Source organism: Struthio camelus, chromosome 2 (genome assembly GCF_040807025.1).
Source record: "Struthio camelus isolate bStrCam1 chromosome 2, bStrCam1.hap1, whole genome shotgun sequence".
NCBI classification, from domain to species: domain Eukaryota; kingdom Metazoa; phylum Chordata; class Aves; order Struthioniformes; family Struthionidae; genus Struthio; species Struthio camelus.
In genome coordinates, this window is record NC_090943.1 from 26,253,259 (window position 1) to 26,275,960 (window position 22,702).

General features: G+C 38.8%; 1 protein-coding gene across 3 annotated transcripts in view; it reads left to right on the forward strand.

Moving 5' to 3' along the window:
- Positions 1-565: 565 nt before the first annotated feature.
- Positions 566-22,702, forward strand: part of PTTG1IP2 (PTTG1IP family member 2) — a 34,661-nt gene continuing 12,524 nt past the window's right edge. The window contains exons 1-7 of one of the 3 annotated variants that reach the window (XR_011139607.1): positions 709-901; positions 4,999-5,051; positions 8,824-8,932; positions 10,923-11,034; positions 14,844-14,912; positions 17,489-17,587; positions 22,628-22,674. Coding sequence is in view for 1 of the 3 variants with exons in the window: in XM_068934780.1 (XP_068790881.1) it covers positions 790-901; positions 4,999-5,051; positions 8,824-8,932; positions 10,923-11,034; positions 14,844-14,912; positions 22,628-22,674 (502 nt within the window). In the remaining 2 variants the exon portion in view is untranslated. Of the gene's footprint in view, positions 902-4,998; positions 5,052-8,823; positions 8,933-10,922; positions 11,035-14,843; positions 14,913-17,488; positions 17,588-22,627; positions 22,675-22,702 lie in introns of all 3 variants that reach the window. The other 2 variants (XM_068934780.1, XR_011139608.1) reach the window with 2 other exon arrangements.

Sequence of the window (22,702 nt, forward strand, 5' to 3'; positions counted from 1 at the left end):
TCCTGCTTTTCTTCATACTGGACACTGGACTGCAATGACTCATTAATCTCTTAAAGTGGGAAGGTCATGACAAATTTTCTTGTTTGTCTCAGTCTCCTTATTCCCCTCTCTGGTCAGCCTCAACGTGGCGATACCATTGATCTCAGTGGGCTTTAGCAGCTTGCTGGTCATCTTTGCAGCTAAGCAGCCTGAGGAAGCAGGAGATCAGAGCAAGGGGTCCTTATAGTCTCCTTGCCCCCCACAGCGGCTCGAAGAGTTTACACAACGAAGGAAGGAAAAAAAAGAGGGTTAAACCAAAATAATTGCAAACCTTGAGGGGGAGAAGAAAGAGCTGGCAAATCTCAGATACAAGCCTACAAAGGACTATGAATAACTAATTCATTTGCAGAGGAGAAAAAGGATGGCAGAGGTGATGACTGCTGCCACGTACTACGCATCAGCTCTCTGCTTCAAGGGAACGGCTTGGCTGCCTGCATGCATGCCAGAGGGCCCTGGCGCACCAAGCACACGCCAGACGCACCCCAGGAGCTCGTGGAGGGGGAACCGCTCCCCTCCAGGCGCCTGCGAGGCAACCCCGGCCTGTGAAGCGGATGCCTCCGCCACCCCGGGCCCCTCGGCCGCCGCCGCCATCCCCGCCCGCCCTCGGCCCTGTCAGGCCACCGCGAAGCGCGCTGCTTCCCCCTCCCCCGCCCCGCCCGCGGCCGTTCGCGCCTGCGCGCGCCGGCGCTTCCTGACGCGCGCGCGCGCGCGCGGGGGGCTGTGGCCGCTGAGGCGAGGGCGGCTATCGCCATGGAGGCGCTGCGGCTGTGGCTGTGGCTGCTGGGCTTGGCGCTGGTGAGGGGCCGCGCCGGGGCGGGGCTGGCCCAGCTCGCCGGCACGGCCTCGCCAGCACCGGCGCAGGGTAAGGAGAGGCGGGGAGCTGGCGGGGTCGCCGCCCGCGGCTCGGCCTGGGGGGCAGTCGCGGGGCAGCGCGCAGCCCTCGCTGGCCGGCCTCCCGCCCTCCCTCCCGCCCGGCCGCCTGGCTGCGCGGGCGCGGCTGTGGGGCTGCGGGCCTCCTCCCCGCAGGGCTTCCCCGGCGCGTTGCTGCCTGCCGGGCCGGGCCGCGCTCGGGGGCGGGGGGGGGAGTCTCCCGTGTCAGCTCGCCCCGAGCCGGGCTGCGGGGGCGCAGCGGGCTCGGCCCGGGGTCTCCCCCCGCTCCTGCGTCCGGAAGCGCCTTTGGAGAGGCGACCGGGGTCGGGGTTTGCTTTAATCCTCCTCCCCTGCCTTTCGGAGCAGGCTGTCGGGTGTGGGAGCAGCGCAGCCGGTCGTGCAGCCTGCTGCTCGGCTCTCCCTTCGCCACAGGTGTGACGAAGCAGGTGGCCTCCCTCAAAGACGGTGTCTTCAAGCTTCCGACTCAATAAGAGGATGGCAGGCGCTAGGATTTGTGTTGCTGGTCAGTGTGTGCGGCAGTGGAGTTTTCAGGAGTTTTGCTGCAAGGAAACTATCACCTGTGTCTTTTCTCTCCCTGTTGGTAAAGAGAAATTTGGCTTGGAATGAGGAGCCAGCTCAGATGCCCTTGCCATCTTGTTTGCATCATTTACATCCTAGGAGCTCGTGGAAAGCAGTTGATAACGCTCTCCCTCCGATTTGGTTGCTGTTAACCCATGTGACTAGTAAGGTTAGTTTTCATTCATTTAGGGTCTCTCAAGTGGATCTTGTCAGGTTTTCAGAGTCCAATTTGAGGAGTTCCCTTTGTTTTACGAAATGGTCTAAACTTGAAAAGGAAGTGTCCAATTTTATGAGACAACTGACTTGAGACAGAAGATGAACTATCCGTGCTGCTCAGCTGTTAGAGAGGAAAGAACAAAAGGCAGACCTCCTAATAACTAGGCTAATCAGTTTCTAATGGTGCTCAGAAACACAAGCCAAACTAAAGATATTGATTTGAGGAGAAACTTGGGTGGGTGAAAGTAGTGGAGTTGCTTAACCAAATATTTTTATTGCTTAATTTAGGAGTTTGCTCGTTACAGAAAGTTGGTTGTTGATACAGAGAAGGATCATGATATTAAATAGAAAGATGTGGGTGACGTTGAAGGACTAAATAATAGAAATAGATTAAGCTGAGTAGTAAAAGGAGGTTATATCACAGGACTGGTATTCTAACTTTCTTATAATCTGAGAGCTGAACAGTTGGAAAAAAGTAGGGAGATACACCTATGAGTTGCCAAAGTGATGCTCTTGTGAAAAGAAAGTTTTATTGCTACTGTGTAAGATTGCAGAACGTTGCATGGCATACCGTTAAATATTCTGTATGTTCAACAAAGTTGGACTGCCACAAAGTAGAGCTACAACAGTGGTATATTTCTGTGTTTGAGAAAAGACCTAGAAGAGTGTGGCTTATTTACTGGAGCAAAACAAAGGCTGAGGGGGAATAAGAGTACTTTCTCTAAGTGTACCAGTAGGAGGGAAGAACTGCTTAAGCTAAAGAACAATGTTATGTTGAGAATGTGGGCAGAGAACAAATTAATATAAATTAGCTCTAGATATACTTAGTGTAGGAGTTGAAAGGTTCCTGACTATTTGAGTGGTCATGTTCTGTATGGTGTTTTTTTTAAGTAGAACAGTAAGACCAAATTAGAAATATCACTAATCTTAGGGTTGAATGGCAGTCTTTGGGGTACGCTGACTGAGATGATGTTTTAGAGCCCGATCTTCCTGAAAAACCGCTGTATAGGCTACGTTCATGCCCAAAAACATTTGCAGAAGGAGAAAGCTGTTTTTTAAACGAAATAGAGTTTTATTGTCCATGCAATTCTATTTTAACTGTATTTTGGGGAGGAACAGACTTTAATACTGCACAAATGCAGAACACTCTGGTCGATGAGTAGGTCTCCTAGAAATTGAGGTAATACAAATAATTGCTGTATAGTTAGCTTAGTAAAATTCCTGTATGGTTGGCAGAATTCTAGTGGTTAAAAAGAAGAGCATGAGCAGCAATAGCTTTTTCCTTTCTTCTTGTGAGAATATAATCTTTATACAATTACAACTGGCTCTCTGTAAGGTCTTGTACTGATACAACTATTTTGGTGAAAATTATACCCCTTATCAAAATAATGCTCCTCCTGTTCGGTAAACCAGGCTTAGGCTTAGTGTAGATAAATGATTTTTTGTTTTAATGCATTTTATCTGTTTTAATTAGATAGTTGAAACCGATATTGTACATTAACATATAGGAAGGGATCATCATGTTTGAAAAGTATCATTTAAAATACAACATGAATACAGCATAGTGGTACTATGGCTCACATTTTTTCCCTGATAAAAATAGTACTGTAACCTCTTGAAATATTAGAGGGAGACTGTCAACTGGTATCTATCTGAATCAAAAAATGTTAAAGTTTTTTTGGTGTAATATATTGGTATCCATACTGCTATAGTAAGAGGGATTGCAGGGGCTGGGTGTTTTTCTTTTGCTACTCAAGAAATGTTTTGTTCTATCCTCTGCTCTTGGAGAGAACACCGTAATCAGGGATACTTGTATCTCTTTGGAAGATAAGTGACCCAGGGGAATGTACAAGTCAAAATAAAACATTTGTCTTCCAATTACTCATGGTAATGTTACGCTTTTTGCAGCACTACATGAAGATCTTTAGGCTAGTGTTAATCCAGGTCAGGGGCAGGTCTAAATCCATTCCCCCGCCCAGTCAGTTTAACAGCAAAATATAGTAAAGCACTGGTTGGTGTTCCGGTAAATTATATCAATGCTTTCTATGAGGGAAATGAGATTGATTTGAGGTATATGTTGTAATTATGTATTTTAAAATAATTTTCATTAAGAAATGTTACATGATGCTCTCGTATAATAAACCTAAAAATAAAATTAGATTTCTATTATTTCTTGTATAATTTACACCCCAGTCTTTCAGCTACATGCTGTTATAGGTTGTCTGCTGTACTTTTGTTCGTAAGAAGGCGGTTAAAACAGTGTGAAAAGCTTGTGAAACTTCCTCATTTGATAAGGATCTAATGAACGTTAGATTGCTTTTCTTTACTGTGGATGGTTCAGTTACTTAAAATGTAACTTAAACCAAATTTTTAAGTCGTCCGTGGTATACTTGCATGTTTGTGACAGAACCTCTTTAATTGATGTTTAGGAAGCTGGTTTGTTTAGAAGTTTCAAATCTTTAATTAAAAGTGTGATGAAGTATTTAAATTGTAAGTATGCTACATCGTTGTTCATGTGGAATAATCCTATTTGAAAATTTTTGAGATTAAATTGAGAACTATTTTAGAACTTTGTCATTCCTCCCCTTTTCTTCCCCCCCCCCCCCCCAAATTGATATATGGACCTTAGTCTTAGGCTGTTTCTCAGTTACATGCTAATTGGTACTATAGAAACCAGTAAGTGTACAGATGTATTAAGGCTAAATATACTGATACTTAAAATGAGTTTTGTGTTAAGAGTTAGAATGACAAAGGTAGAATACTGAACTACAAAAAGCAAATATTGAACTATGTAGCCATCTCAAAGCCTGCCAAAAAATTAGCTTCAGTTGATAACTGCTTATGATTAACGCACTGTTTTTCATTAAAAGTAGAATTAGATCCCTAATTCAGAGATATTCTCACCTCTAAAGATGCATTCTGTACTCCTAAATGAAGGCTATAGCTGTTGACTGGAATCTTCAGGCAATGTGAACATCAGCAGGTTTTTTCTTTTTTAGATTTTTTTTTTTTTTTAATTTCAAGTAGAACATAGATTAACTCCTGTATCACTTGGCTTTCGTGTTAGGAGTTCTTGTTGACCTCTTATTTACTAACTTTGTCTCCTATGTTTGTAAATACTTTTTTATTGTTACTTGAAATCATGTTCTTCATAGATCTCTTTTTTAACTTTCAACCGCAGGTAAGATTATAGGTATGTACCTAAAAGAAGAAAAACCACTAATTTAAATATTAAGTGTTTGGTATTTTTGAGTAAAAATAAATATGATATCTATGTGTGTTTTATTTTCCTAGCATGTTCAGAGTTTTCCCAGAGGTCCTGTGAAGAATGTCTGAAAAATGTTTTGGTAAGATTTTAACATCTTTTTTTGACTGGTGGTTTTCCATTTAATAAGACAGTGTTGAAGTGTTGTACTATGTAAAAATCATAATTAAACAAAATAGACTTAGATGGAGCAGAAGGACCAACAAAGTAGTGTTAATATTTAAGGCTGTTCTTCAATAATGTGGCCAATGGAAAGCAATTTTTTTTTTTTTACATGGTGAATCTAGTCAAACTACCGTTAATAAGAGGAAATCAAGATCAGTCAGTTCTAGTCTCTTTTTTTTTATTTAAACAGTTAAAATGTTACAGTCTGCTGATACCCTGCTTCCTTTCTTCCTCACTCTGTGACAATGTGCTATCACTCTCCCGGGGTGCTCCATGGTTTTGTCTTTTGAGGTATTTCTCTGCTCTGTCTGGAGAGGACTCACCATATAGAATCCAGGCTTCCAGTTTCAGTGAATGAATGCTCAGTGCTTTCATGAGGCAGCTGATGTTGTTACTGGTTTAGATTCCTGTCCTCCTTTTGCCAGCAGCACTCAGTTAGGTTTTCATCTTGTGTGAAGCCTAGATAAGCTAAAACTTATGTGGATGAAACGCCTTGTGTTTCCTATATTCTGAGCAGAACAGCTAGAAAATGATTTTAAGCAAACTATAAATGCCAATCCCTAGAGACACCTTTAGCAATGCATTTGACTGAGGCAGACTAGATCATGTCTGTAGGTCTTCAGATACGTCTGCCTCTCCTTTGGCTTCATGAGACTGTAAGTGCTTAAGTTTACCAGGCTGGATCACTATGTCCATAGCTAAATGTCTTGATTTCCAGTGAGATTGCAATTATGGTAGATGTTTACTGCAGTTGGAAATTGTTCTCTGTCCTTTGCTCGAAACATCTGTAGCTCCACAATGAGGGTAGTGATAACTATATAAAAGCTATCTGTCTCTTGCAGATTCTCTGCAGTGTAGAAGAAAACTCCCTAATAAAAGCAAGGGGAGAAGTACCTGCTTGTCTCCAATTCTAACTTCAGGTGTCAGTGCAAAGAAATATTTCAGGGGTCTTTAAATTACAAAAGTTAATGTAAAGCTTTTTCACTGGGGAAAATTGAGAAATTTCTAAGTTTAGCCATTTATGCTTGTGTATTTGTTAGATATCTCTTGGCTTTTTTAAAACAAAAGGAAAAATATTAATTTTCTTGTCCTGTGTGGTTGCTTCTTGTGTGCTGTTAGACCCGTGTCGTCATAATCACAGCATTGTGAAAAGAACTCTTCTTTTCATCTTCTGAAATATAATGTGGGAAATGGAAAATATTGCTCATTAGTAAATATTCATTACTGTCTGATGTGCAGTTTTTATAGTAATTTGGCTTCAGATAGGGGCTAGTGCTGCCTGTAAGGTCTGAAACTAGCAAATTAGCAGATACACAAACACAAAATTTGTTAACCTGAGGGCTGTATGTTCACCTTGTGAGAGAAAAATCCTTTGGCTGTGTTTGTGTGCTGAACACACGAAGAGAGTTATAGACACATTATTCTCAGAATCTGTCAAGCCATTGAGAGCGTCCAGACTTGTTTTGATGACAGAATGATGGATGATTCAGTGAAACCTCTGCAGTATCGTCAGTGATGACCTTGAAGAGATGAGTTTAGATTTGATTCAATCAATTTGCACATATATTAAAAAAAAGGCTACAGAACAAAGCCATTACCATTTGTGTGAGCAAACCAAAAGCATAGGATTGCTGAAGTCTTCTGTTTTAATTGCTTCAGCAGAAAAATTTGCAACTTCTTGTATTGGAGACGATATAGATGGCAGCAGCAGATAAAATAAACTTTCGGTGAATAGATAAAAACAATACAAAATAACTTTGTCTGTTAACAGATAACGTGTAAATGTCTGGTGCTTAATGCCTTGCAAAAAAGTCTTTTCTTCATATTTATAACTCCATATGACAGTGTAGAAATTAGACATTCTAAGACGAAATCTGTACTGCACACAATAGTTACTGAGTAAGATTACATAGTAAAACCTACGTGCATGTGTAGAGCCTCGGTGCTCCAGAGAGCTTTCCAAAGTCTCATTTTTAAAGACAAACACATCTTTCCCATAACTATGGTTTTATATCGTTCCCATCTTTGTTCTACTAATAAATATTTGGAATTTTTTTTGAGAGAGAGGTTGGGATAAATCACGTATAAATTGTGACTGATAATAGAGAAAGTAGCATTTTGTGTTCATGGTTGCTGTCTTATCTCTTTTAGTGCTGCAAATGTATCCTTATAATAAGCATAAACTGAGGTCATAATGTTGTACTTGATTATGTATGTGAGACTCTACTAAGTTAAGGCTAGTGATAACCATCGCAGTGTGAACTTGGTTGCTAGCATGTTGTGAAAGGTTATGTGATTTACCTCCAAAAAAACCAAAATATTTTCAACATTCTATTTATAGGTTATGTGTTCGAGGATTCCAGTTAAAGAAGTGTTTCACCCTCATGTGTTTAGGCTATCTTTTTATAACTTGATTTTGTGCTGCTGATTGTCGCCAGCAGTCTAGAGTCGTTCAGCTTAAAAGAGACATCAGGAGGTCGTCTAGTCTAGCCTTGTGCTTAAAACAGGGTCAGCATTGCATTCTAGTCAAGTTTCACAAGGACTTTTCTCACCTGTGTTCGCTTAATTATTTTTGAATGAATTATTTTTATTATTAAATAGCTGAGCTCCCTTTCCCCCAAAAGCGTATTTTTTATCTAACTCTCAGTTGTTTTTGTTGAAGTGTCTTTGTGGAAATATTTGTGACTCGTGCAGTTTACCAATTATAAGTAAGTTGTATTATCTCTTCACTTCTTTTGAAGGTGGAAAATCTAGTACGAAGTTTCCTTTGTATGTAATGTTTTCTAACCCTTTAGAGAAAGTTAACTGACTTTGCACAATTGATCACTGTTTCTTAGGGTTATGTTCCTGATGGTATTGTTAGATAACACATAGTTCCTAGATGTGATCTTCTATAATGAATCTTTGGAGGGGAAAAAAAAAAACCAAACCTGTTCTGTCAAGGGTTCCTGTTACCATCGTCCAGAACTTCTTTACTGGTTGAGTTGTGTGGTAAAGGAATTTTGAATGAGTAACTGTTTTATCAGATTAAAAACAAAACTAACTTTGACGTTTAGTGGTGACGTAAAAAGGAGAAAGGTTATGCTGATATTGTATTATAGGACACCTAAGAAATTTAAAGTTAAAAGAAAATAAAAATATGTAGATGTGGACAATTAATATACCCAAGGTATTTTGCAACACAGACGGACAAGGCTGTATCTTTTTTATTACTTTGCAGCAAATTTGCTGCAGAATTGTAAGGGTTCTTTATTGTTTTATTTCTGCTGATGGTCAAATTATAGGGCTGAAGTAAAATTCTTGAAGGTATTTGTATTCCTCAACTATATTGGATATTTTAAATTTTTTAAGAGGTTGAACAGTTTGCTTTCTTATTTTGTAATTCTTGTTAATTTCAGTTATTCTTAACTCAAACCCATTTTACCCCCAAGTGTACCAAGTACCTCAATATGTCCCAGTATCCTTTTCAGGCTAGTTGGTAAATATTTATTACTCTTATTACCTATAAATATGAAATTTAGTTTGTACTTATAAATTGTACCAGAACTTCTTTACGTTCCATCCTATAAAGCAGTATCAACACAGTACTGTAGTTGCTTACTTAAGAATTCTCTCTGTTGAAGGGGTATATATTGTAGCACTAAATTGTAAACTGTTTTCTGAAGATATAATTTTTTCTTCTTGCACAGTGCCTTTGGTGTTATACAAACAACGCTTGTATCGACTATCCTGTAAGGAGCCTTCTTCCACCGTCTTCCTTATGTCGCCTCTCAGATGCTCGATGGGGAGTTTGCTGGAGTAGGTACTAATTTTACTTTTGCTATAGAAATGTGTCAGTGCACTTGGACTAAAATAAGACTACTGCTTACTACTACTTTTTCTTGAGAATTTAGTTTGAGGGGAAAAGTAGTGGTTGTGATTTGGAGCCATGATCCTGAAGCTTCTGGACCTATGAAACACAGTCATTGAAAATGGTTCTTTATTTATAAACAATTAATATAGTTAGACTGAACCAGTGGCTTCAAGGCACCTACTAAGTGGTAGGGCTCTGTTAACCAGCTGAAATCCAGACTTTGGAAATCACTGATGTTAAAATATTCCATGTGTTGTATGTGATTATGCAGGTTTCGCCGACTTCTTCAGCCATACTTCTGAGGTTCAAAGAAATAAGATCCGCTCCTTGTTGCTGAAGAGTGCACGTTCTTAACTTTTTTTGTTTTTTAAGATGTTGTATAATGTGTGCGTACTTCTAATACCTAACCGCCTCTCCAGTTTTCCGTGTATTGCGGTCACAGCAGTGAACCGATACTACAGGAGTGGAGCCATTTGAAAATTCTTGAATGCTGTTTTTGCTTAAGTCATTGAAAAAATAATGTGCCCTGTGGGCGTTGAAGGCTGTGCAGTTAAGGGTAAAAAGTGTGGAGTAGCTCTGTAGATTAGATACTGTTCTTAAATTTCCTTTTGCTTTACGTTTTACGTTGCAAAATACAGTGCAATGCATATGCAGCCATTGGGGTAAAATCTTCTTTGGAGCTACTTCTGGAATACTGTGTACAATTCTACATTCAGCCTTGGTAGGGGCAGAGAACAAACAAGGCGTTAGAAAGCTTGTTATATGAAAAAGATTAAGCATGGCTTTACTCCAGCAAAGCAAAGGCATGTAACTTTCTATATATTTGTGTATAAACAGCAGGATGCTAACAGACAAAAACAAGTGAGGATGAACTATCAATGACTGTGATAGCTAGAAATTAGAGGAAACTTGTTGCACTCAGAGCAGTGAGCTTCTGGAATAGTCTTGTGTAAGAATAGTGGAAGTTTAAAAAAAAAATTGCTGTTAAAATGGGACGTGCCAAATTTCTGAAAGCTACCACTTCATATAATCCCTGCGAAGCAAGGGACTAGATTAGACGGTACAGCAGAACTTTACTAGCTCTTTGTTCTTAGCAGAAGTTCTCCGTGCTTTACTGTTGTAAGAGAAAACTTTTAGATTTTTATTTCTTAGAGTTAAAAAAAAATAGAAATTGACATTTCACTGAAAAGGTTCATTTTTAAGGAAATTGGGCTTTCCATTTCATAGTAAATACTGTTACTGTGAACTGTTAAGCAAACCTTTTCTTTCTAAAAGAACCTCACACTGCATCCTTCTGCAAAGTACTGTTAATCTACTGATATCAGGGGAGCTCTTGACAATTTATTTCTGATGTTACTGCTGTAGAAATGCCTTCTAGCTTAGGCATGATTTGTATTTCTAGATTGCATGTAGTTTAAAACAGGATGAAAGCTTTGTAATGGAGCACATTCTTAGTAGAAATTCTAAAAGTAAAAAAATACAGAAAGATACGCATTTCCTTGATAGCTTTTACACATTCCATCTAGCAGCATCCCATAGGGATATACAGTTTCATTGAGGTTTGTCTGCTTCAAATACACCAGGAAACTAGTCTGTGAAAGGTGTTCTTGTTTTAACTTGTTGAAAATAAAATGAAGTGACAATTTTTGGCTCAGTGTTAGTGAAAACGAAGGTGAGTATTGCAGCTCTTGAAATTAAAAAACATGACTGGCTCCCAGATACAATTTTTTATGGAATGTGGCGTATTGGAAATTAACATTTTAAGCAATTCTTTATCATTTATAAAATTATATGGCAGTTGATTTGGCTGCATGTTATCTCATATCGCATAATAACAATAAAGCTCAAGTAATTTTAATTGACGATGGGCTTATTTGCAGGACCAATAATATTAATACTGAAGTCTAACAAGCTGAATATATTCGTATTTTTCAGTAAACTTTGAGGCTTTAATTATTGCCATAGCTGTAGCAGCTGGACTCATTCTGGTATCCATAGCAGTCTGTTGCTGTTACTGTTGTTACTGCAGAAGGCAGCGTTCCAGGAGGTAAATACATACGCTTGTTTCCTTTTACTAACTTTGCTTGCTGGTCTTCCCAACCTATCTGCCTTCCTACAACTTTTACTCTCCAATACACTAAGAATCTTTCAATTTGGCAGTGAAGTCATGTTGGTCACTTTTTTGGTTGTTTGAAAAAGACAACAAAAAAAGATGTATTTAGCTAGAGGCAGTGTGACACTGGAAGTGATGCTATTATTAGTGCTAGCATCCCATATGTGTTTCTAGAGTAGGCTATTACTTTATGTCTACATATTGCTTTATGTCTACAGGCAATATACAATTCCATATTAAAACTGTGCATGAAATATTTGAATGGCCAAGCAAGTGCTTGCTTCTCGTGATAACAGAACAAATAATTTATTTCAAGCAAAGCTTATGGTAAAGCAGAAAGGGGCTGGGATGGGGGAGACGTTTAACTGAGTAACGATGTCCCACGGCATTTAGTATCCGCGCTTCAGCGTTTCCTCCAGGTTCCAGCAGTCAGTCAGTATCTAAGCGATGAGCTGTCTTCGCTAATTCAACCAAATATTCTAGATGCAAGATGATACTTTTTTTGCTATGAGATATTAAGGATGACTGACTTATTTTCAAGCAAAATGATACTGCAAAAATCAGGTGTTCCTTAAATCTTGGACTTTTAAAACTTTTTTTTTCTCCTAGCTTAATTCTTTAGTTGGTTAATATCCTTCAAAAGGAAGGAAATAGTTGATGGGCAGATAAAATAAGTAAATCAGTGTTGCCATCTGAAGTTACTATTGCTTATTCCCTACTGAAACACCTGGGAAGTTGTATTTATTGGGACAGCACAGTATGCTCCCTTGTGGCACTGAAGTTTTAGAGCTCAGGTTTCAGAGCAGTGAAGTCCCAGCTAGCTCTGGTCCTTTTGTCCTCCATTACTTCTCATATGAACAGAATGTGGACTGACTTTCTTTATCTGAAATAATTTCTATAGTATTCCAAGTAACTGTAGCTCATGCTCTTGAGACTTTTTTAGAATTTAATTTAGAATTTATTGCAGTCGTACAGCATTTAGTGCTGGCCTTCAAGCCAACAGATGTGCTGTACCTGTGGCTTTCAAGAAATGAGAAAATAATTTTAAACATTATGTCATTCTCTTCTCTTTTCCCAAAGGGAGATGCATGTACCTGTTCTGCTGATAGATTGGTCTACCAAGTCTATCCTAGTGCAAAGGCAGATAACGCTTTACCCCTATGCTGATAAGGCCTGGAGGTCATGCACGACTTTTCTGGATTTTATACAAGATTTGCCAATTGCCTCACAGGTGACCTGAGTAGGCCCCTGTGGCTGACATGGCAACAAATCAAGTTCAATTCCTGTGGGGGGGGGGAGGGGGGGAACTGCGCTAGACTTCAGTTTTAGCAACTAAGTCATCAGTCAGTTCTGTAACATCTAATGCTAAAAACAGAAGGTTAGCTGAAAGTCTTGTTCTGCCAGGACTCCAAAGGTGCCATGCTTAATCTCCTGATACTTGGAGGAGTTAAAGGTCTTGTCAGAGTGGGGTTCAGCTTATTTCCAGAGGATTCAGAATGTATTATTACATCGAAGCCTGAGATATTACTGCTAAACTCACTGATTCTCAACAGGAATCCTTTTTGCTTTCTGTTTCCTCAGTTTTGAGACCTTTCCCCCCAAAATATTTATATATGTATATGTATGTATATGTGTATGTATGTGGGGTGTGTGTGTGTGTGTATATATATATATTTTTTTTTTCTTTTTTTGAAGCATGAGGAAAGTGGGAGAAGGAAAATCTGTAGAAGTGCAGCGTTAGGTCTGTTTTATTGACTCTTCAAGATCTCAGATGTAGCCTTCTTCTGTTGAACCAGCAGTATTCCTTTTGAGAGTTTAGAAGCTGGAGTTTCAGTATTTAAGTAGTCAGCACATCTTATTTCCTTGAGCACAGGGAATATTTAGGAACATTAATTCTTACATCAACAGTGTAGTTGGCTCATCTGACTCTGTCCCTACCACAGAAATCCTAGAACTGTCAATGCATTGTTTTAGTTCATTATTTTTATCCTGTGTTTGAACTTCTCAAGAGTCTGATCACATGGGCTTCAGATATTAACTAAGTAAGTGCTAAAGTGCTAAAAACACTCTCTTGAACTTCTTCAGTTTATCAAAATAAAAAAATGGGGTTGATAATTCCAGCCTTTCTGAATTTGAAGAAAAGCTTAATGCCTTCAATGTGTCTAGAAATTGGAGGTTATTTAGTGCATTTTTAAATACAGTGAAGAAATACATGTTCTGAATCCTATACCAGCATTTCATTAATTGGGCTTTATATTTTGCAACACAAATATGGGGTGAGACTGCCTCATAGCCATAAGATACTAAGGCATCCAACAGATTTTTTCAGAGGGTTCCCAAGGCTGGGAGCTTTTAGTCTTCCTGGGCGTGCAAACATGGGGAGTTGATGAGTTTTATAAAAGCATCTAACATTGTTCTTTGGTAAAGGTGACCTGTTGCATCTGTTTCCTGCTGCTTAAAAAAAAAACCTCTTCCCCCCCCCCCCCCCAAAAACAAAACAAACAAACAAACAAATTTTTCTTATTGTTTATGTGGAAACAAAGAACAAGGGACTAGAGAATTGTACATGAAATGTTACAAAGATTGTGAATTATTGGATTGTATTTAAAAGAAAAATATGTTCAAAGACATGTATGGCCTGATTAAGCAGATGGAAAAATTGAAATTGATTTCCAGTTCTGTTCTCTAAGTGAATTTCAGATCTCTTAATGCATTTTATATGCTATAATTAACCACTGGATGTCACTCTTGCATGCTAGTAATTGCACGTGTGGTACTGTAACTGTCCTTTTCTCTACTAGCAGGTGTGTTAACTTTTGTCATATCAAACCTCGTCAGATAGTGCATTCAGTTTTGCACCTAAAGAAGCATGGCAGGTGTCCATTCACTGATTCTGAAGAATTTGAATTAATTCTGTCAGAAATAAATAACAAATAATAAATATCCTTTGGCGTTTGCTTTAGAGTTCTACAATTCCTATATGGTATATCTAATGGTTCAGTGAAGCTGAGCTTTCTCAAGGGTAGGTCACAAAACTTCTCCTAATGGCATCCCTAATGGTTGCATGCTGCAACTCTTACTCTGTTATGTGACTTTAGTGCATGCATTCAGTAGAGCATATCTGCGCACACACAGCTTAGATGTACTGTGGAGACTTAGCACTTCCTGGAATCATGTAGCTGATGCAGTCGGGTAAATCCTTGCTCGCTCCATATCAGGGAAGGCAACTGCCAAGACAGTTCATGCAGACTGCTTTCCTGGGGGCTACTTGAGATTAAATAGGGACGGTTGTTGGAAAGATAAATTGTTCTGGCATCCAAGGCTTATGCACCGTCGCTCTTCTGACGAGCAACAGCAGACTTAACTGCATGTATGTGTGCAGTAAGCTCACACTAAAGGGGCTGTGGGGCAGGGAGTGTGTGGGGAAAATGGTGAGTAGGAGACTTGCTTTTGGAACGGTTTATCTAGTTGGCAACCTGTTCCTAAGAAGCTTTGAATTGTGCTGTGGATGGCATATTGCTACAGCTGATGAAGCGTTTGAGTACTATGAAATGTAAAAAGGCAGTTCTACAAATTTGTCAAAATTATACTTATTCAGCTATGTGATTTTACACAATTGCGAAGTCTGAATATGAGGATAGACTATACATCGTTTCTGAAAATCAATTAAGTGACTAAACACTCATGTCTAGTACTGAAATATCTTTTCCTCCTCTTATGCTTTCATTTCCTCAATTTTCTAGTAGACTAGATGAAGAAGAAGAAAGGCTAGCTAGAAATAAAGAAGAACGAAGGCTACAGTCTCTTCAGCGGTAAGTCTTCACAATTTGATGTGTAACTATACACTTCTTGGTAGTATAGAAGTTTTCTGTCTTTCTAAGGAATAAGCAGAGTACTAAACAAAGAGGCCAATGGCTGCTAGGGAGTTAGGCATAACGTTACTTAATATATTTTTTAAAAAGTGGGGATCAGTGTGAGATTGGCAAACCTAATTAGGATCCTGTGTTTCCAGAAGTGAATGAGGAGAATCAGGTACCTTAGAGCAGCACTGTCTTCGGTGTTCACCTTTAACAATGTCTGTCAAGTTTCGGACAGGCTCAAACAGTGAGTGCGCTCCTGAAAGGCACTCATTTTGGGATGCATCAGGCGTATGTGTCAGAAAGAGTTGTGTCCTGTCACTCCTTGTGGAAAGGGGGTGTTAGCTCTAATAGTGATGTTGCACCACTTATTCATCAAGTAAAGAAATACCAATTTAATGTGGAAAAGGCTTTATCAAAAATGTAATATCTCTAAAATAGTGTATGGTGTAACATAGGCAGACTGTGTATTCTCTTCCTCATAGGTATAGGCACATATGCAGTAACTCTCCATGGGGGAAGCTGACACACATCTTTGTTCAGTTGAGTTTGAAGCTGAAGACACGTTTCAGGAGATTGAATAAAAGTCTTTAATCTGACACAGATAAATGTGGCATATTAAATCTAGAATTTGACAGTGGCCGAAAAAGGTTACTTAGCAGAGGGTTTGTGGGGAGGGGAAAAGCAAACTTAGAGTGATATTTTTGATATATTATGGCATGATCATAGCATTGGTGTGTAGAGTTGTGTTTGTTTTAATTAATCCCTATATGCTATGTGGAATTTGAATTGATTTAATGATACTTTTAGTATCTGTTGACTTGAGGAAGTAAAGACTGATTCCTCTAATAATGCAGATCATCTGGTGTGAAAGGTTAACTATCCTTGGTTGCCAGAGAGATTGGATTCCCGAAAGATAAAAGGAAATGGCTTGCTTGGATTTATTAATTTAAGCAAGATTGTGGCCTTCTAAAGAGGTTTTCATTTGGCAGCTTTTAGGGAAACGGATGAAGAGCTACTTTCTTCGGGCTTTGTATCGAATAGGTGTATCTAATAGAAGGTTTTAGAAACAAAGGAAGAAAGCCAGTCCTCTTCAAATGATATCAAAGTTACTTAGCCCATATAAGTCGGGGGAAAAAATCAAAATCTTTATAAAAAAAAACGTATTTTGAAAGACTCTAGCTTCAATGATGTTTTCAGGCTCCTTTCCCCATTAATGTGATAGTAATACTAAAGCCATCACTGATATGTAGCAATCTCATTTGAAAATGCACTGTTCTTTGATACTTTATTGGGGGGTGTATTGCTACAGCAGCGAGATTAGCCTAATCTGAGGATCCCAAACTTACTGGTTCTGGAAAATTATCTGTTGTAATAGGGCATACATCCATGATACTAGGCCTTGCAGTTAATCTATTCACTGTTGCTAGATGAGCTACTTACTGTAATATGGTGGCTGGCTCCCATCTTCTCCATCTTAAAGAGTTTTTTTCCTGTATGTTCATGTCTTTTTGCTGCCTCCTCTTTTAGTTCAGGTCTGTAGATCTGTGATCTTTGGTTCTCCTGAAGTGCTGCTACTTGTAGTCCTCACAACACTAGTCTTTCCTATTAGTCATTGATAGCTTCCTGTCCTCGGAAAAATCGCTCACCAACTGAAAAATTCCTGGAAGCGTTTATTCACAGGTAGCCATCGATTCTTGTTTTCTTGTTATGTCCCACTGCTCTTCCATTTGGAGTGATAGTGAGAGTACTGGCATCCAAAGACACCTTGCTGCAAACGTGTTTATGATAGCTGTTGTCTGTTAACTAACTGCTACATCATGCAGTTCAAAAAGCTTCCTCCTGTACTAACTGATAATGGTGCTGTCTTACAAAACACAATGAAAACATGAGATACTAGGAAAAAAGCTCGGGATTTTATGTTTGATTATTAGTCCTGAGTTCCATTGTCCTTTAAGATTTGCATAAAGGCATCATGAGAAAAATGCAGGATGCCTAAAGCCTTGCAGTGGGACAAAGTATAAGATTAAGCATACTCTTTTGTGAGCAAATCATTCAAAAATTAGTGCTATGTATTGCCCAGCTAACAGCAGGGTATGAGATGCAGTTGTTGCAGCACTTTGTGCTTAAAACTTTGATTGTGAGTCAAATATTTTTGAGAGAGTGCAAGTATGAGAGAGAGCGCACCAAACTGACTTTGTAGGGAAACCATAAGTGCTTATTTTTAAACAAGCTACCCTGCACGATTGCTTAGTGCTAACTCACAGTTCACTAATTGATTTTGAAGATGAAGGAGAGAGGAGAGGGAAATGAAGGAAAGTGATGTTATATACTTAAAATGTAACATCTAATGTAATTTCTTGACAAGAATTTCCTGGCTTGATTAAACACGCAGGCATTTCGTGATTGGCGGGGGGGAAGCTACAAATATGCAAAGCTGCAAAGAAGGCATGTGATGAAGTTGTATTAGTGATCAAAGACTTGATATTTTAGATTGCAGAGTGATATGTGATTCCTCTGTCTTTCCCAAGCTTGCTGAAAAATACCATTGAGCTGCTCTGTAAACTCAGCACAAATAAACTCTTCTGCATCTTCTTCCTTTCCTGATCTACTGCAGTGTCTCTTTACAGGTATTTGGATTTTTTGGATGCAAGTCCGACACTTTGCATACAAATATTTGCATTACAATTTTATTTTTTATCATCTTCTGGAAAAACCTCAGTTTGTGTGGTGGTTATTGTGGTTTGTTGACTGTTATGTGCGACCTTTTAGAAAGATGTAGAAAGTGTCCTCTAATATAACTTTCCTGATGCTATGGATACCTATGTAGTCATTATAAGATATCCTTTACCTGATAAGCTGCACTGGAATGGATTGATAAGATTAATTGGCTTTATTTCTTCTGAACTCCTAATTTGGACATCTGTTTTTCTTCCCCCAAAGGCCTCGGCAAGCTGAGTCCCGCATTGTTTGTTTTTGTTACTGTCTAGCATGAATGTATTACCTTTAGAAAATACAGCAAATAGGCATAAATTTCAATGTCAAAAGTGGCGTGTAGCTATACTTGTTATTCACCCTTCCTAGACAGCATTGTTAGTCGGACCATTTCAGTTGTGTTTGAAAACTGGATTGGTAAAGCTGAAATAACAACAACACCGGAAAAAGCAGAGTGGCCTTAATTTAAAGAGAAGGAATCTTGTAAAGAATATTAACATTTTGTTGAATGTCAAAACCATGTGCCTTGTGCTGAAATGTACATCCTGAATATTATGCTACATTATTCAGTTAAATCAACACCTAGCTGTGTTTTTTCTAAAGCAAAGGCTCGTGACCAGGCTCATAGGTGATAATTGCATGCCATAACCTGTGACCCATGTATCAACTTTAAATTCTTTGTACAGTTAATCTGTACATATGCAGGAAATGTAATACTTCCTGATTGCAGGGTTTGCTGTGAGCACATGGAGTGAGTGGTATTGCACAGGCAGTCTGCAATGCATGTGTATAGCTAGGACCTAATCCATTCCTGAATTAACCGAGAAATAAGGATCACTGGGAGCAGACCGCCCTGCCAGAACAACTACTGCAGCCATAGTGTAGCTGCCCTTGTTCCTAGCGTGCCTGTTCTGTAACTTGGGAGGAATTAGTAGGGTCATACCCAGCTACCGATGCTGGGAATAGGCCTCTTTTGGCAACCCAAATACCTTACTCTATCCACTGCTTGCTTCCTGTAAGTTCTTAGGAGGACAGATTCCTAGTAGCAGGCTGTAGAACAAATTAAGGCTCTCAACAACCCATTTTTGACCAGTGAAACACTGTATTGTACTCTGTAGTCTTTCCTTCCTATTGAGGTAAGAACCTACTCATTGCTAGTGGCTTAGCCATTGGTACTCGTGTTTCTTTTTCAGTATTGCTGATGTCTAGTAATACCAGAAAACTTAAAACTGAAAGGAAATGCCATTAGTCATGTTGACCTTGAAAAAGTTTGTATCTAAATAGGGATCTACAAAAAAAACTATTAAATTTTTAAAGAGAAACAAAAGTGTGATTTATTTTTTTTTTTTTTTTTTAAGAAGTAAATAGCTTATGAAAGTTCCTACCGCAAGGGTGGTGGTCGGTAAGGATGTTTGACTTTGCATCAATGTCTAGTCTGTTTTCACCAATTCATACCCCTTTTGCTTAGTCTAATGTTGTGTGGCACTTGTCCAGCCTTTTTCCCACCAGTTATGTAAAGACATCTAGACCATATTTTCCAAGAGATTATTTGAAATAATTAAAAGCTTAGTGACAGTCTTTACAACCCATCTGATGTACTTAGCCCCTTGACACAGGTTATGGGAATTCTACAAAGATACCTTTGAAAGAATGGGAGTTGTTTTCAAGTCACGACTAGATTTAATATCTTCCAGTCTGCAGGTGTGAGAAGCAAGGGGAATTTGAGTACAACCTGTGAAGTTTTCACATAGTTTGTGAAAATAACTAGATGGATATTTACATAAATAACACAGGAGGAAATAGGCACAGGATTGTCCTTGTGTCTGTTTTCTTATTAGTTGGTCTTTTCTGTGGGCTATAGCTGCTTCATATATGGCTGTTTAGATCAGTTAGCTATGGAAGCAGAACAGGACTAAGCCTGAGCTTCATTTTACAATTCCGGTTCTGTACCGTTAGTGATCTGTGAAAAGAAAACAAGGAAGCCCAAGTTGCATAACATACAATTAATGCAAGTTTCGAGATAATTGCAATATCTGGCATTTTCTAGCATTTCAACCACACAGTAAATGTCTGCATTTTAAGCTTAAGAATTAAGCATTTGTATTTAAAATTCAATTTGCCACTGATATTCCAAAAGGACACTTCCCTAAAAACCTTGGTGGCTGTTAGAATGAAGTTGTGAGGTAAGCCCTGGGGTTCTCTGTTATCAAAAGGAGGAGACTAGGTGACATTTGCCTGACAAGGTTGAAAACCATTGATGAAATAAAATGTTTAGACTTATAGTGAGGGGCAGGAGGGAGACGAAATCAGAGTTCAGTTCTTAACTGAAAATACTGAAGGAAAATTGGTATCTTAATGCATAATTTAAGTCCTTTATTTGATTTCTTGTCATCTCTAACATGAAAACCGTGCATCAAGTATTGACTTTTCCTGCACATTTGCTTAATTATTTACAGGTGTAAGTAAATGTATATATCTTAAATTTGATTTATAAACCATGATTTATGTGTGAGAGGTTGATAAATTAATGGAAAGCACTGAGATCTTTAGTGAGAGGAACTAGCAAGTATAATTTAGTAGTATAATGGTAAGAGAGAGCAATATGTAGAAAAACAGAAAGGACTGCAGTTAATTTATGATGAACCAAGTGTGGAAAATTATTATGTAAATTGCTAGTATTAGGAAAAGTATTTTCTTGACTTACAGCAGTGGAGGTAACTTATCTTAAGAGCCAAGAATTTAGGATACAGAAAGATGAAGTAATAGCAATAGTATCAAGAAACAGAACCAACTCGGAGCACTGCATAATGGCATGAATTGATCTTAATGTAAGATGTTAACAGTACAGTAAGGCACCTTTGAGTGTCTGATATTCACTGACTGCCTACTCAAAATTGTATTTAGGTCTTCTCTGTTGATGTACGGCTAAATCTTATTTACTGTATATTGATTTAGTCATGGATGCTATTATGTAGTACTGGTTAGCTGTCACAGTTTGAATGTTTCATAAATGTTAATGGTTTTATCCTTCTGATACTTCAGGCAATGGAAGAGGCTGAGTATGGGGTTTTTGTTTTCAGTAGTGTAGGGAGGTATCCTAAGGTGTCCTTGAGATTTAAGGCCTACGCAGCCCTTTGTTGTTGTTTGTGTGTTTGTTTTTCCTCCCTGCCCTTTTCCCATCTTCCACAATTAGTCAGTGCTTACTGTGTTCAGGGTAGATTCAGATTGACTGGTGAAGTCCTGAGATTTCAACTGAAACTGCAGCGATGAGTCTCCAGTATTTCATGCAGGGTATGCAAAACAGTGAAGAGTGTGCCATTAGTACCACCACTGAAAAAACTGCTTCTTGGGTCATGTAATGTCACATGGAAACTATACAGGAATGAGAATTGGTTTTACGCAGGACAAGGCTGCATTGAGCAGAATCTTTCCATTCTCTTCCTGAAATCTCTTGCCTCATATGTCTTCCTGTTAGCAGCACTGAAAGCAGCTCAGAATCCTGTGGTCAAGTTACCCTCAGTAGGTAAACTTGGCCCTTCTCCTTCCCCTTCGCCTCAGTCTCTTAGTCCTGACTCCTCCTCCTCCAGGTGAATTTCATTTCAGCACCCTGACACACCCTCCCCCTCCTCCCTAGTTCCTCCTCCTCTGGCAATTTGCCAGGTTACTTTTTCCCCATGGTATTTGAGCCCAGAGAGTGGACAGGTATACAAGGGGAGGTAAGTATCTTGAAGAGATAATAGTGGAAGGTTTTGAGTCAATCTTCCTTGTTTGATTTTTCTCATCACACTTTATCTGCAAGCTTTCCAGAAGTGCCGTTGCAGAGAAAGGCCGGTGCAGCCCTTCAGTTCTGTAGGAAAAAGGGTAATTGCTTTCAAGGACACAGAGAATCTGATTAGCAGTAGGAATTGTTTGGAGGTGGAATATGCATAGGGCAGATGGGATCTTTGGTGAATTAAGCTGTCAGTGCTTAACAGCTTTCTGCTGAGTATGTGCAAATTAGAATCGAGAAAGTCACAACTTGTCTAATTGGGTTGAATTTTGATAGGGACAACAAATAGCATGTCCTTCATGTTAGGAGAATGTTCTTTTGCCAAATTTTAAGTTTTTTTTCTTAAAAAGAAATGCTGAAGCATCCTAGTGAAGCAGTTTTGTGGGAGCTTTTTTGTTATTTATAAATGAAGCAAAATATATGTTCCCTTTGTTGTAATAAAGGGAAATAATCTTAGAAATGATTGGAGTGATTTCCATTTAAACTGCTGTCATTTTCTCCCCCTTCACCTTTGCAGAGGGGGAGGGAAGGAAGGGGAAGAAGAAATTGACTTGTCGGTTTATGTGAGTTGCTGAAGTTTGGCAATATTAGATACAGTCTTGAAAACTGTCTTATAATTAAACAACGTAACAAGAAAGGCCCATTTTTTTAATGGCGCAATAGTTTATTATCTGTGTTATGCTGGATTTTAGAAACTAGTAGTTTTAATTTGTAATTGCTACACTGCATAAACAAAACATTAATACAGCACTCTTTCTCTTTTTAGATTTAGTATACTGAATTAGGATTCTGAAGCACACAGTTTTTGCAGCTGAATTTTACAATAACATTCCCTGCTGGAAAGCATTAGGGAATCTTCTGATATTGCTCCTTATGTATAGACAAATACCTGGGTGTGTGTGCATGTGTGTGTATATGCACAGATATCTGAGTACTTTGATATGGAAAAACCGATACACTTATTTTTTGCTTGCAAATATACCATATTCAGTGACATTATTGATTAGTATGCAGTTATAGGGAGTCTCAAAGGTCAGATACCTAACTGATAAATATGAATTTTGGAAATTCTTAATTGCATGCTGATAAAGATTGTTGTTGTCTTACTCAGATGTAATTACCATATTTTACTTACAGCTCAGAGTAATCTGAATGTTCTTCTGATGCCATTTTTTCTTTGTTGTAGAAAGCATGAGAGAAAAATGAAACATGATGAAATACGCAGGAAGTATGGTATGTGGTAATCTTGTTTCAATAACTA